The 14995-nt window shown below is 41.3% G+C and overlaps 1 protein-coding gene across 1 annotated transcript in view; it reads left to right on the top strand.

Moving 5' to 3' along the window:
• Window positions 1-14995, top strand: part of FREM1 (FRAS1 related extracellular matrix 1) — a 137219-nt gene that overhangs the window by 101168 nt on the left and 21056 nt on the right. Inside the window, exons 27-28 of the mRNA XM_047098120.1 lie at window positions 8122-8251; window positions 11388-11460. Of these exons, the coding sequence (XP_046954076.1) occupies window positions 8122-8251; window positions 11388-11460 (203 nt within the window). The remainder of the gene's footprint in view (window positions 1-8121; window positions 8252-11387; window positions 11461-14995) is intronic.

The following is a 14995-nucleotide window of genomic DNA, read 5'->3' as shown; positions in this document are numbered from 1 at the left end:
ATTGATTTCTTTAGAGTGGTAGGGAAGGGTAGAAATTACTGCGAATTTATGCTCATAATTTGTGAATGGCATAGCTGTCCCTTACCTCATTTGGAAGTAGATGTTTTTGGAACAAGAAGCATATTATTCCAGTAAGAAACAATTTTGCGAGTAGTTATCTGTCTTTCCAAAGCAGCCTGCAAGAACATAGTTACATGTACAATGTATGTTATAGGCATTTGCAATACAGTTGTTTTCTGCTCTATTCCCTTACTCTTCATTTTAACGTCACAACCACCTAGGAGTTAGGTACCATCATAATCCAGAATCAATAGGCGTGAAAACTAAAGCACGTTGATGGGAGGTGACTTTTCAAAGCTCATGTAACTAATTAGTGAAGGAGCTGGGATTCAGACCCAGGAAGGATGCTCTAGAGTCCATGGTTTCCTTCATTGTACTAAAGAACTTCTGGCCCACTCTTTAATTTTTCTTTAACATTTATTCATTTTTGAAAGACAGAACGCAGGCAGGGGAGGGGCAGAGAGAGAGGGGGACACGGAATCGGAAGCAGGCTCCAGGCTCTGAGCTATCAGCACAGAGCCTGATGTGGGGCTTGAACTCATGAACCCCAAGATCATCACCTGAGCCGAGGTCAGACGCTTAACCGCCTGAGCCACCCAGGCACCCCACTTCTTCCCCACTCTTAACAAGTCTGCTAAACTGGCCTATTGGGAAAGGAGCAGCAGATTTGTCTTCCTTCTTTCTCTCTAGTCATTGGCCACCCAGGCGATAAGAAGGAAGTAATACTTACTCGTTAAGGACTTTAAGTTTTAGCTTTTTTTAAAAAATAAATTACAGCTATTAATATTAATGTGCAGTCCATGTCCAACCCAATGGGAATTACGATATAGATAACAAACAATAAGGCACCACACTTGGAGCCAAAGAACAAAACAACAGGGCTTGAGCTTTGGCTATGCCATTGACCTAGGTGATCGTGCAAGCCTTAGTTATCTCATCTGTCAAATGAGGGCCAATACCACAATTTATTTAGAGAAACAAATGAGATAAAGCATGTGAGAGCATCTTGCATCTTTAAAGTCCTTGACAAACGTGACTTGCAGTGGTGATTGCTGTTGTTCATTCATATGAGTACGAGATTGATTGTTTGAAGAAGTATCATGATTCACAAAGTAAACAGTCAATATGCTTATGAATGACTAAGCTAAGTCTTGTGTAATTTCATGTTCTTGTTTGGCTGAGACAGGATTAATAGATTAATATTCCATGCATTTGGAGGGGGTGAAAACCTTCTGTAATAAAGCTAAAGGGACCACTGGTGCAATCTGGAGCAGAAAGGAGGCTCTTTTACAAAAACCAAGAAGGACCCATGTTCAGTGGGATTGTTCAGGATCTTGACTGCTAGTAAGTTTTTTGCTATTGCAACATATCTATAGAATATCAATAATGAAGGGTCATTAGATATTCCATTAGAGAAGGTGTTAGGATGGGGCGCCTGGGTGGCTCAGGCAGTTAAGCGCCTGACTCGGTTTCAGCTCAGGTCACGATCTCATGGGTTTTGGGATCAGCTCCGCATTGAGCCCCACATAGGACTCTGGACTGACAGAGTGGAGCCTGCTTGGGATTCTTTCCCTCCCTCTCTCTCTGCCCCTCCCCTGCTTGCATGCACATGCTTGCTCTAAATAAATAAATAAAATAAATAAGTAAATAAACAAACTTAAAAAAAAATAAGGTGAAAATGCAATTTAAAAAAAGGCATTAGGACGTCTTGATCAAGTTGTGGCTAGCTGGCTAGCTAGTTTGTATGCTGTTTAACTGCATCACAACCTAGAATTGCGGAGATGCTTGTATGGAGTGGGAGTCTCCGAGACAGGGAAATATTATACAGCATATCTCCACCTGATTTGACTCTAGAACTACCACCACCCCACCCCAGAATAGCTCACGGAACAAATTTCGCATGGGATACAATTGGGAGACATTTTATCGTAAATAGCAATTATTTCATAACACTAAAACCCATGGAAATTTGCATAAAGATTTCGATTTGGCTAAGCGCCTAAATTTCAGGCACAGTGCTAGGTGCTTTCCCATATGTTGTCTGATTTAATCTGCAAAATACAGTCCTCTGAGGGTGATAAGGAAATTAGGCTCCACGCATTTAAGTAATTGGCCACAAGTCGCTAAATGAATGAGCGGCAGAGCTGAAAGTGAACCCTGACCTCATGACCTCAAAGTGAGTGCCCATCTCATTGGCTCGTGCCTTGGCATGACTCACACGTCATACCTGTCTTCTAGCCCTGCCCCAATCTCAGGATGGTCTGCAGAGCTCCCAAGCTCAGCTAACAAGGCCTCGCTCTGTTCCTCAAAAACACCTTTGCAGCCCACAGGTGCAGCCAACTGCTGACCGAGGCAGTTTCTTAACACATCTTCTACATTGACCTCTTTCATGTGCCCACTGGGGGGAAAAAAAAGTGAACTTAAAAAGAAAAGTTGACCCAGGCTGAAGTTCGGCATAACTCTGGGCTGCTTCTCCAGCTGCTGCATGATTCCAAGGACGGATTCTTCTCCTCCCTCTGGCTACCCTTATTCATTCTTGGCTTCAAAAGAGAAAGGACAAAGAGATCAAACCGAAAAAGAATTTCTAACAGGCGCACCCTGCAACGTTTTAGCAACTTTTATGAAACACCTTGCGGGGGAAGAGGTTGAAACTATGTGCTAGGTAAAGATTTCACATTATACCCCCAAGCCAGGAGTTAAAGTATTTGTCTCCCGGTAGATCTAAGAACGCGCAGAGGAAGGGAAGGGAAAAAAAATGGCACTTATTAAGCACCCACTGTGTACAGGTGCTTTATACATACTAATGAATTTTAATTTTCATCATTTCACAGGAGTATCATTCTCCTTGTTTTAAACGGATTACAAATGGAGGCCTAGAGAGACTGGGTAACTGACCATAATCACACACTAATAAGTGGTTGCAAGATGTGTCTGACTCCGAAGCACTGGTTTAGGGTACTCACTATCCCGCCTCCTGGCTAAACACCGTTTTCCCATTACCACGAGAGAAAGACAGCATCAGAAACACAGGTGTTCATAGCATTAGATTATGGAGATTAATAGCATCCTCTTTGAATTGATAAGCCTTAGAACACTTGGAAAAATATTTTTTAACCTTTCAGTTTTCTTAAGTCATATGCTACTTGATTATAAATGAAGAGCTAGTCGTAAGAATAATTTACTCACAATTTTCGCTTCTGTAAAACCTTTCACTGAGAAACTCAAAATACTTAATGAGTATCCATTAAGGCTCATTTAACCCCTTTGAAGTACAGACTCATCATTATTTACTTTGGGAAGTGAGGAAACTGAGGCATAGAGCAGCTAAGTACCTTTTTCCCACACTCTTGTTAACCTAGATTAATGTCCCAGATCCCAAACTGGGGTTTTAATCCCAAGTGGTTCTTGCAGTTCATTGTTCCTTCATGTAAATGAGTCAAGTAGCCGCAAAATAAGATATCAGAAAATATATATATATTTTTACTTTACTGCAACACTATCGAGAATTTGGGTAAGATAATTCTTTGCCATGGAGTAGGGGAGAGGTGCGGGCAGGCAGGGTGTCCTGTGTATTTTAGGATGTTTACAGGATCCTTGGTCTCTACCCACTAAACACCACCATCACCCCCTTCCCAGTTGTGACAATCAAAGCTGTCTCCAGACATTGCCAAATGTTGAGAATCATGCACATACCTTAGATACTGTAGATGTGTGTTAAGCAATCATTCTTTACGATAGAATGTTCTTTTATCAACGCTATCTTTCTCAATACCCTTATAAAATACAAGAATAGCTAAAGAATCCAGAGTAAGGGCCAGAAAGAACATGTGAGGATCATCTATCCTAGGTTTTTTTTTTTCAAATTTTATGATTTAACATCAGTTAATAGGGCTGGGGAGAAAAAAGGTTTCAGCGGTCAACTTGGCCTGGGAAACAGTGGGTAAAAAAATTCCTTCCTTCATTTAACAAATATCTATTGAGCACTTACTATTTTCTGGTCATTCTCCAGGGGACTTGGGACTGTATCAGTGAACCAGAGGCCTCTGTTTACTTAGGCACATACTTCATATCTAAATAAATTAGGTAGTATGTGGCCTGTATGATACTACTTTGGAAAATGACTACTTTGGAAAATTGGTCAGGATAAGGGGGATCGTAGATGCCAGACTTTGGGGATGGATTGACTTTAAACTGGGTGTTTAATCTCAATTTTTCAAGAGTCTCTTAAACTGAGGGTTGATGGGGGGTGGGAGGGAGGGGAAAGTGGGTGATGGCATTGAGGAGGGCACCTGTTGGGATGAACACTGGGTGTTGCATGGAAACCAATTTGACAATAAATTTCACATTTAAAAAAATAAAATAAAATGCTAACTATCTGAAAAAAAAATAAGTTGGGTGCTTAAATGGCTTTTCTGGTATTCATACCAAAAATTGGTGAAAAATCAACAAAAATGTTATCTGAGAATCAACTATGTGAGATCTATAATTAAAAGTATAGTATATCTAATATTATTATCTAATACTCTTACTTATAAATTATGTCCTATACATCCTTAAATCAGTATTATACTACACACACACACACACACACACACACACATCCCTCTTCCCTCTGGAGAGGCCATTGTTAAGATATTTATAACCATATCACTGCTTATATGTGTATGTAAAATATAACAAGGCAATATGTAAATTTAAAGTATGTGCCAAAGTAAAACAAAAGAAGAGGCGTAAGAATGGAGATGGGAACCTCAACAAAGCAAGACAGCTGTCTCATGCTGCACTTCAAGATCCCGTTGTGCACGGTAGAGGGACCAGAAGCCTCATGACTTATAATCTGGTTTAATCTCTACTGTTGCATCCTCTGTCTTCCACTCACAGTAGTGGTTGTTGGAAATTCAAATTCAGTTTCCACGTTATATCAAATTTCTTATTGTGATAAGTACCCCACAATCACTGAGGGGAGTGTTTCTCAACTGAGGATGATTTACCCCTAAGGGACATTTGGAAATTTCTGGAAACAGTTTTGATTGGAGGGGCCGATGTGACTGCATCTAGCAGGCAGAGGTCAGGGGTGATTCTAACCATCGTACAATGCACAGAACAACCTCAGTTACTATCTGGTCCCAATGTCAATGGTCTCCAAGTTGAGAAACCATGACCTAGGGAATTAAGGAATTCTCACTTCTTGCTAACTGACTTGAAATGATTGCCATATGGTCTCACATAAAGTGAGTCCATAAACTTCATTTCTGACCTTAGATTGAGCTTTGCCCAATGGCAATAGGAGAAGGGAGGGATCGTTAAAATGTGAAGATCCGACCCAACTCTTGTCTACATAACACCTACACATCCAGAGCTTTCCAAATTTCTCTCGTGGGCTCCTGCATCTGGTTATCTACATGATGCCCAGCATACAGCTATGTGGCTTCTCACAGGGAGAATTCCTAAGTGATTGACTGCGTCTCTTTTCTTTTAGGTGTTTGTGTAGAATTTAAGCAAGTCTCAGCAATAGAAAGATCTTCAAAGTCAGTACTGCAAAAACCAAACACATTCAAAACATGTGTTGCACATATCCTGTAGGTATGCATGTGCTTTGTGATTTAAATATTTTTCTGGAAGGCATATAGCGTGGCTTACATTTCATGGCTTTTCAATGGGTCTTGATTATTTATAGTGAGGAAAATAAAACTAGAACCGTGTGTGATGACAACGTTATCCTGTAAGCAGTGTGCAACTTTCTAATGGTGCATCAGGGAAATGTGCACACTTTCCCAAACACCAAAGCCCTTCGTGCATTGAAGCTGAACAGCACTCTTTGTGGTCCCTTTACGGATCTAGATCAGCAATCAAAATTGCATTTAGCTTTAGGCCTTGAGGTCGCCTGGATCTGCAGAGTGACATTGATGAATTTTTGCTTGTCGTGGTTCGTGTTAGCAGTAGATGGATTCTCTGAAGATTGGACGTTGAAACTCATTTAAACCTTATTGAGACTTAGCTGAAATTCATTGTATTTATCTATTTCACTCATTCCCATTGCTTTTCTTCCCTTCCTGTTTCATCTTTCTGTCCTTTCCTTCAATCCATCTTGTTGATTTTCCCCCCTTCTCATTTAGCGGGGTCCTTAAGGATTCTTGGCAATATGTGATTTTTATGGCATTTGTCATATTCTTGTCACTTGTTATCTTCTGGTTCTTTTATTTTTATTTTTTAATGTAATTTATTGTCAAATTGGTTTCCATACAACACCCAGGGCTCATTCCAACAAGTGCCCTCCTCAATGCCCATCACCCACTTTTCCCTCTCCCCACCCCCCAATCTTGTGATTCTTTAAGCATAGCCATTTATTTCTTTACTTCTTGACCATTCCATGCCAGATTTGAAATCAGTTACATCAAAAACCCATGAAGATCCCAAATATTTCTAATATGAAGATTCTGTTTTCACGTCAAAATTTTATGAAGACCAGCAAGCCAGTGACAATAAATTTATGTACTGACTGAATAAACATGTATGTTCATATAGATTTATGAACCTCTCCCATAATTCCATGCTCCCACACTACCTTGTCCCACTGGCCCCTTGTCCTTGGAGTAAGAGACAGTGCTATTGAATTTATCTTGCTGGTTCACTTAGAGTATGTAACTGTGACACATGATTGGTGCAAAGACATGAAGAGGTTATGAGGGGATACACTTACTCTTTAATATGAATGGTCCCCAGGAAAGCCTGAAGAACTCTGTGGAATTTGGAGACTCCATGCCCTACATGGTGGCACCCAGGATTTCTAGTTCTGCAGGAAAAAATTAAAAAAAAAATACATTTAGAAATCTAGAATAAAGAGCATACATCTAGTTGGAAGATTGAGAATACAGTAAGGCAACCACTGAGGGTTTTGAAAATGTATAATGAAAGGGAAAAGAAAGAAACAAAGGTAATGAAGTGTGTTAAATGATGATAGTGAAGATTGCTTGTGTCTTATATTGCTGAAGGTTGCAGGGGTGCAAAAGGTAAGAACACGTTTGGAGAGAAATGTTTAGGTAACCAACTTCACATCTTCTCACCTCAAAAAGGGAAATGTAGGGATAAAATTGTATTCCTCTGCTTGAGCTCAAGCAACAGGAGTCATGAAGGACTTCAACTGGGAAGAAGAGTGGTACAGAAGGAATGGAACATTTGGCTTCAGATGTAGGCTGGAGATTTCAACTCTGCCATCTATTAGCTTTGTCATAGCTTTTTAACTTTAAGCTGATTATTTAACCTCTCTTAAGCTTGGTTTTCTTTTCTGAAAAAAAGAAAAAAAGAAAAGAAAAAAATTCTCTATGTATTATGAGGAGTAAAGTAGACAGCTCCCATCCAATGTTGGGATCACTAAATCTCTTGTGGGAAAAAAGACCACCCCTGGTTATCAGGTTTATTCAGTTGCATCCAAGCTACATGTCAGTCAGCCCTTTTATGTGCACAGAAGAAGGAATAGATAGTGGTTATAAAACCCATGCACATTTTAATTCCTGGGCACATCCTGAAAGATAACAGGTTATTAAACTGAACCTAAGTTCAGAGATATGCATCTGGAGCAGTTCTTGATGTACTAATGAGGGCCAAAAAGTAAGAGAGAAGATTTCCTAACAGTGGCCTTTCCTAAAAAAAAAAAAAAAAAAAAAGAATGTCTCCTTGAACTTCACAACTGCTGGTTTATTTCCCTTCAGAGCACTCAGGTTTGAGTCCCTTTCTTGTCATTAATAACTGGGGGACCTTTGACAGCTTCTTAACCTTAGTTTCTGCATTTGTAAAATAGAATTCTAACATTTACTCTTTCTGCCTCATGGCATTTGTTGTAAGCATCAGATGAGATTGTTAGTGAAATTTCTTTTTGAACTAAAAGGTATCAAGTAAGTGTAAGGAATTTTTAACACTGTTATACGTTGATGAACCACGTCTGTCACCATGAGAGGAACCTCCCACCATGAGTTCCATCTCCTACCAATCAGAGGATCCCTACTGGCATTTACTATGCATTTTTAAAAATTATTTTCTCTTTTCTTTTCCTTTCATGTACAGCTTGGAACTGAAGTGGTCTCATATTGAATGGTCACAGGCTGAATATGAGGTCTGTGAGACTGTGGGCATATTATCCTTAGAAATTACCAGAAGGGGATATTCCATGGACTCAGCCTTCGTGAGTGTAAAGGTAACAAGTCTAAAATATAAACTTCCAGGCTAAAACTTGGGTTGCTGGTTGGTGCCTTTCATGATTTTCTTAAAGAGAAAACCAGAGTAACCAAGGAGATTTCAAATTGCAGGATTGCCACGTTTATTTTGGAGATTCTACATCAAACATCTCCTTGTCCTTCCACCTTTTATCTAACTTCATTAGCTCCTGGATAAGGAATTTCTAACTCACTTTTAATTTTTAAATCTGGTTACTAAGACCTGAAGTTTGATTTTACGGGGAGATGGATCCAACCTAGTGAACCCTGGCCAAGCTCTGCTTTGGAAAAGAAACCCTGCATGTAAGACATTCAATGAGGTCTCCAGACCACATTTCAGCCCCCAAATGGCTTTCTCTTAGTATGCACCAGGATCGCTTCGTGTGGTCTCAGTGGATGAGGAAAATCAAGGGACAAACTTAAGAGTCACCCAGGTTGGGGCGCCTAGGTGGCTCAGTCAGTTGAGCATCCGGCTCTTGATTTCAGTTCAGGTCATGATCCCAAGGTCATGGGATCGAGCCCACGTTAACCTCCATGCTGAGCATGGAGCCTGCTTGGCATGTCTCCCTCTCTCCTTCTCTCCCTCTCTCTCTCTCTCTCTCTCTCTTTCTCTCTCTCCTCCTGGGCCCTTCTCCTGCACTTGCATGAGCTTTTCTCTCTCAAAAATAAAAAAGAGTCACCCAAGTCAAAATTAAGAGAACATTTATCAATCCAGGCCTCTGAGATATAAAGGATACTCAGTAATCACTTTTTTTATTTTTTTTATTTTTTTTATTTTTAAAATTTTTTTTTCAACGTTTTTTATTTATTTTGGGGACAGAGAGAGACAGAGCATGAACGGGGGAGAGGCAGAGAGAGAGGGAGACACAGAATCGGAAACAGGCTCCAGGCTCCGAGCCATCAGCCCAGAGCCCGACGCGGGGCTCGAACTCACGGACCGCGAGATCGTGACCTGGCTGAAGTCGGACGCTTAACCGACTGCGCCACCCAGGCGCCCCAGTAATCACTTTTAGATTGATTAGTCAACTTGCTATTGCTTTCCATAGACACGGACCATGGAGCACAACCGAAGACGTCTAGAATTGAAGGAATTTTTTTTTTTTAGGAGTTGCCATCACAATACCACTTCAAGAGAATGACAGCTTGAAAAGCTTTCACAAACTAACAATGGCAAATGAGCTTTGAATACTGCTCCTCAATCTCCTGAAAAGGGCAGTGAGTGATATTAGCTTTTGGGGAAAAAAAAAATGGTCATCTCAGTTAAATCTCAATTATAATAATCAATTCAAATCACCCTCAGAACCTTGTGCACCTGAATTCTACCATATCCACATTTGGTATTTATCTTTCCAGATTGTTCACACAAAAAGAAATCTGTCCGAACGGTTTTCTAATAACGCTTTGGTCTTCTACAGACAACACCATATGCTCGAGTCTAGAGTTTTGGGCCATATACCATTCACCTTGCCAGGTAGAAAGAACATATGTGGTGTGACAGGGAACCTTTTGTCTCCCGAAGCTGAATGCACACTGTGAGCCTGCCAGCTGAGTGGCCAGGCCTTCATCAAACACAGCCCTGAGCCTCCAGGGACAGCTCTACCTAGAGCCCAGGTGCTTACTGGCGTCTTGACCAGAAGCAGAGAAAGAGAAAGCGCTCTCCCCTGTGTTGTTTGCGCTGGTTCGAATTGTGCACCTTCACCGAGATCATTGCTCCGACCACCTTGCCTCAGACCATTCCTTTTCCCACATCGGATTCTGCAAACCCAGTGGTGGTAAATACTAAGTACTTGCACGTGCACGGAAATGTAGCTTCCAGCATATGGTGGATACAGGAGAACGATGGGCTGCCTTTTCGCAACGAAAGGTGGTTCAGGAAGAGCCATGGCATCGTAGGCCAAGAACAAATGGAAGCCTGGGAGGAAGTACCCTCTTCAGCAAAACGTTTCCGCTGCAGACCCATTAGCAGATCTCGGGGCCTTTGATTATAAATGGAGGTAGGATCTAAAGCCAGAAAAAATGGGAACTGTTAAGTTTGCAATTGTGCACTTGATTTCTTTGTTGGAAAGTGAGGAAATATAGTAACTCCCTTTCTGGGCCATCTTAGATGTCTAAAAGAGTGCAAGGTAACAGCTGCTTGTTGTGCTTACGCAGGGTTCCCATCCGATGACCTTTTTCAAACTCGCCAAGGACACTCTTCTTAACAGTATTTAGGCTCCCTCTGGGGGAAGATAAGGTCGTGACTTGAGAGCCCTAAATCCCCTCTGGTTTTTAGCCCTACGAGTGGGGAACAGGAGATCAGTAAATCGTCTCTTTAGAGCAATTTTTGTTGTTGTTGTTGTTAACAACTTACTTGATGGAGCCTTGAAAACCCTCAGTCCTGCGTGCGGATTGATTTTGCGTGGCTGTTCACCAGGTCTGTCATCCCCATGGAGCTTTCATTCACTTCTGTGAAGTGAGATGGTTTCACCCAGACAGGAGAATGGACGAGGCCTGTTTCGGTTCAACCTGTCAAAGTCACTCAGTGCCCTGGAGCTCGTAGGGTACCTCACAGCTACTTGTCTGGTGCTACTTCTCCTCCCCCACTCCCTTCCCTCCCAGACACTATTTCAAAGCCAGGTTGGGGTAGGAGGAAGGTAAGGTAATAAATGGATACTCATAACAAAGAGAAAAATATTGTTTAAAATTTATGTTGCTTTCTCCAAAGACCAAATCGTTTAGAAAGAAGCGAGAAGAAAAAAAGAAAAAAAAAAAAAAAAAGCTTTACTTTTACTTCCGTTGATATTAGTCTAAGAAAAAAGTTAACTTTAAAGAAGATCCATGGAGCCTAGATCTAAAATGGTTGATTATAATTTTTAAAAAGCTCTTATGTTAAAAACAGACTTAAGAGCATGAATTTAAGGGCACCCGGCTGGCTCAGTCAGTAGAGCATGCGACTCTTGATCCTGGGGTCATGAGTTCAAGCCCCAGGTTGGGCATAGAGCCTCCCTAAAAAAAAAAAAAAAAAAAAAAAAAAAAAAAAAAGCATGAATTTAATCTGTTATGATACTAGACTCGATGTTTCTCTATTAAAATAATATTTATTTTTCTTAAAAAGGATATTTTCTTTTCCCTCTTAAGGTCAAGCAAGTGTCCGCTACAGTTGGAAAAGACTTCACTCTGACTCCATCTAAACTGATTCAGTTTGACCCAGGTACATTTCGTGTCTATAGTTTGTTTCCTGTTTTTTGTAAGAATGTGTGGAGATTATGGGGACTCACTTCAGCCCCTGCAAGAGAGATCAGTTTGGCCTTGAGGTTTTGCCCTTCGTGTTTCACTTAATCACAAGTGAATATTCGTTTAAAATGAGAAGAAAACTCATAACGAATACAAAGAAAATATCCAGGCAAATATCCAAAAAATCCAGAAAATCATTAAAAAAATTATTTAGAGTCCTAACCCAAAGCTGAAATAGCCTCATATTGTGATGGAAATTTTCAGAATGTCATATTCACATGAGGCCATTTCTACATGATTTCTCTTGGAATAGGTTGCTTTGAGGAGATTGCGGGGAAGATTCATTAGATAGCACATGCTTTGAAACAAACAAATCTGTGGAAAAATTTTGCTAGGTGCAAAAGAGGATATAAAAATATGGTGCCGACTCTTAAAGGCATTCTATTGTGTGGGAAATAGAGCCGTGAAAACAACTCCCTGATAGTACATTGGGACCCAAAGGAGGAGCCATTGTTCTGGTTGAGGGGAATCCTGGAAGACTTCCCAGAGGAGGTGGTATTCTGAGCAAGTAGAAGAAGGAGGAGAAGGGGACTTCAGGGTGAGCTGTGCCTAAAGCACTAAAGCTGGACCAACACCTTCCTTCCCTGGCCTCTGCAGAAGGGGCGGGTAACTCTCCTTCACTGTACCGCATGGTTCTCTCTCTTTCCCTCTCGTCTGGGATGGGCATGCATCACCTGTCCAGGGGCAAATGGAAAGGGCCTTGAGAAGCAGCCAGGGCTCGTGGCTTGGTGCTCTCCTGCAGAGAAGGTGTTCTGCCCTCCGAGAACATTCCACCAAGTCAAGACCCTTGCCATTATCTTGCCACTGACACATACTGTTTCAAGAAAAGGCAGAACAAAATGGCCTGAATATCATCCCTGCTCCAAAACTGACCACCTTAATAGTAAACATCGAAAAGAAATGCCTTTCTGCAGTTCACCACAAGTAGCATGATGGTTTGTGACTAGTTTGCTAAGGCTGCCCTTACTAAGTATCACAAACATGGTAACTTAAAAACAGAAATTTATTTTCTCACAGTTCTGGAGGCTATAAATTCAAGAACAAGTTGTCAGTGGGGTTGATTCCTTCTGGGGGCTGTGAGAGAGAATCTGCCCCGTGCCTGTCTTCCATGCTCTGGTGACTTGCTGGTCATTGGCATTCCTTGGCTTCTGCGGCATCCATACCAATCTCTGCCCTTGTCCCCAACATGGCGTCCTCGTGTATGTGTCTGTGTCCAAATTTCCCCTCTTTATAGGGAAATCAATCACAATGGATTAGAGGCCCACTCTAGTGTGACTTTATCTTGACAGTTACATCTGTAATGAGCTTTTTTCCAAATAAGGTCACATTCTAAAGTACTAGGAATTAGGATTTCAACATACAGATTTTGAGCGACCCAACTCAACCTATAGCAATGAACCTTAAATTTGACATGAAACAACCCAGATATCGCGTTGGCCTCCTTCCTGTGATATTTAAGTTTGACTTGCGTAAGTTTGTTCTTCAAGTGACCTACTTTGTAGAAGAGCTGTTTCCATTATGTATCTGATGTTTAACCACAGGTGGCCACAGGCTCTTAGGTTCTGGTCAACCCTAAGATGAAAGGATTTGGGGCAATTGCTCTGTGTATTCCCATTTTGTACTTCATGTTAAGGGAGTTCCAGCCTTTCCACTAAAAAAAAAAAAAAAAAGATTTATTTATTTTGAGAGAGAAAAAAAAGTGTGGGGGCAGGGGTGGGCAGGCGGCAGGTGGCAGAGAGGGAGAGAGAGAATCTCAAGCAGACTCCACTCTCGAGCCTGGTATGGGACTTGATCCTACAACTCTGGGATCATGACCTGAGCCAAAATCAAGAATGGGATGCTTAACCCAATGAGCTACCCAGGCACCCTACAACCTTTCCACTTTTTGAGAGCCAAGAGTCGTTGTTATATGTCATCTTTATTATTTGAGGTCCGTTTGTCACAAGATCTGGAGTGATTCTGGCTTTTAGTAGAGTTTGAGTAGCCTTGCCGGGTACTCTGTTGCGATTGATAGGAACTAAAAAGTATCACGTTTAGGGGAACCTCTCAGAGGTTCCACTGGATAAGACAAATACTGATTTGTCTAGAAGAGTTTACATGCTTTTGTGAGTAGATACTAGACTTCTGGAGCATCTAACTGGTCGATTATTTGGGGATTATTTAGACATTTTAAGAAAAAAAAATCTTGTAAGTTAGAAAGAAACAATCTTTGCCTGTTCATTGTTTTAGAATTTATCAGCCAGAAATGGTTTCATAAATTGAAGGCTTGCTTTAGAACATTTCAAAGTTCCCTATGTTCACAGGTCCTAGAAATGTTTATATACTCCCATATTGGTTTTTTCTTTAATTTTTTTTAATGTTTATTTATTTTGAGAGAGAGACAGAGTGTGAACAGGGGAAGGACAGAGGGAGGGGGAGACACAGAATCTGAAGCAGGCTCCTGGCTCTGAGCTGTCAGCACAGAGCCTGATGCGGGGCTCGAACTCACGAGCGGTGAGATCATGGCCTGAGCTGAGGTCAGGCGCACAACCGAATGAGCCACCCAGGCTCCCCCACTCCCATATTGTTAATCCTTGCCTCTTCTGGGTCTGGTGTCCCCATCCCCATTCCCCACCCCCATGCCCAAAGCAATCTGCTTGTTTGCTTAAAAACAGCAGCCTCTATGAAGGGCGAAGAAACAGAGAGCGAGAAATCAAAATTGGTGGGCTATTGGAAGGTTTGAGAATTTTTAGGAGGGGGTGGAGAGAAACGGGGTCATTGTTGAGACTGGTGAGCTATGCCTTGCTGCCATTGTGCTGAACCCAAAGCTAATTCTGCTGATTTAGCATTCAGCTATTGTGGCTGATCCTGATTAGAAGCGTAAATACTCTTAAGGAAAAGATTGTTTTCCTTTCAAGTGTGTGCTCTTGAAAGGTTTGCCGCTTTCCTGATTGAATGACTATGTCATTCCTAAGAGTCAAAATGTTTTCCAAAGGGACAGATCTCTAACATGGCATTTACTAAAAAACATTGAGCAAATGTCTTTCCATCGTAAAATCCGCTTTGCAGGCAAGTATCCAGTAATGGGCCTACTCTGTAAAGTGTGTGTCTGCATAAAATGACACCTTTTCTTCAACGCCTTTTGTTTTATGGGAACAGGAGGCCGGTTCAAGCCTTCTGAAATTGCTTATAATCTCCGTGATTTAACAACTACTTTGCACCTTGAAAATGGGAGAGGAAGGAAAAAGAAAAACCCAGAAAGTTCTTACTTCCAATCTCATTAACCTGGAAAAGTTGGTTCTACGTGCACACCTGGTAGGCATAGAAACAAAATTGAAATGCAAGCAAACCAATCAGAAAGTACTTAAATGAAATTTGGAATAGATTTTCCCTAACCATCTGGTTCTACTCCATAAGGTCATAGAACAATGTTAAGGTTTTTGTGTGGGGGTGGGGGAGGGGGGGAGGTAAAA

Source organism: Lynx rufus, unplaced genomic scaffold, assembly GCF_022079265.1.
Source record: "Lynx rufus isolate CCGP_SWC_20201006 ecotype Redwood Valley unplaced genomic scaffold, mLynRuf1.p SCAF_10, whole genome shotgun sequence".
Classification (NCBI taxonomy): Eukaryota; Metazoa; Chordata; class Mammalia; order Carnivora; family Felidae; genus Lynx; species Lynx rufus.
The sequence above is the reverse complement of the archived record's forward strand: the minus strand, read 5'-3'. Positions and strand labels throughout refer to the sequence as shown.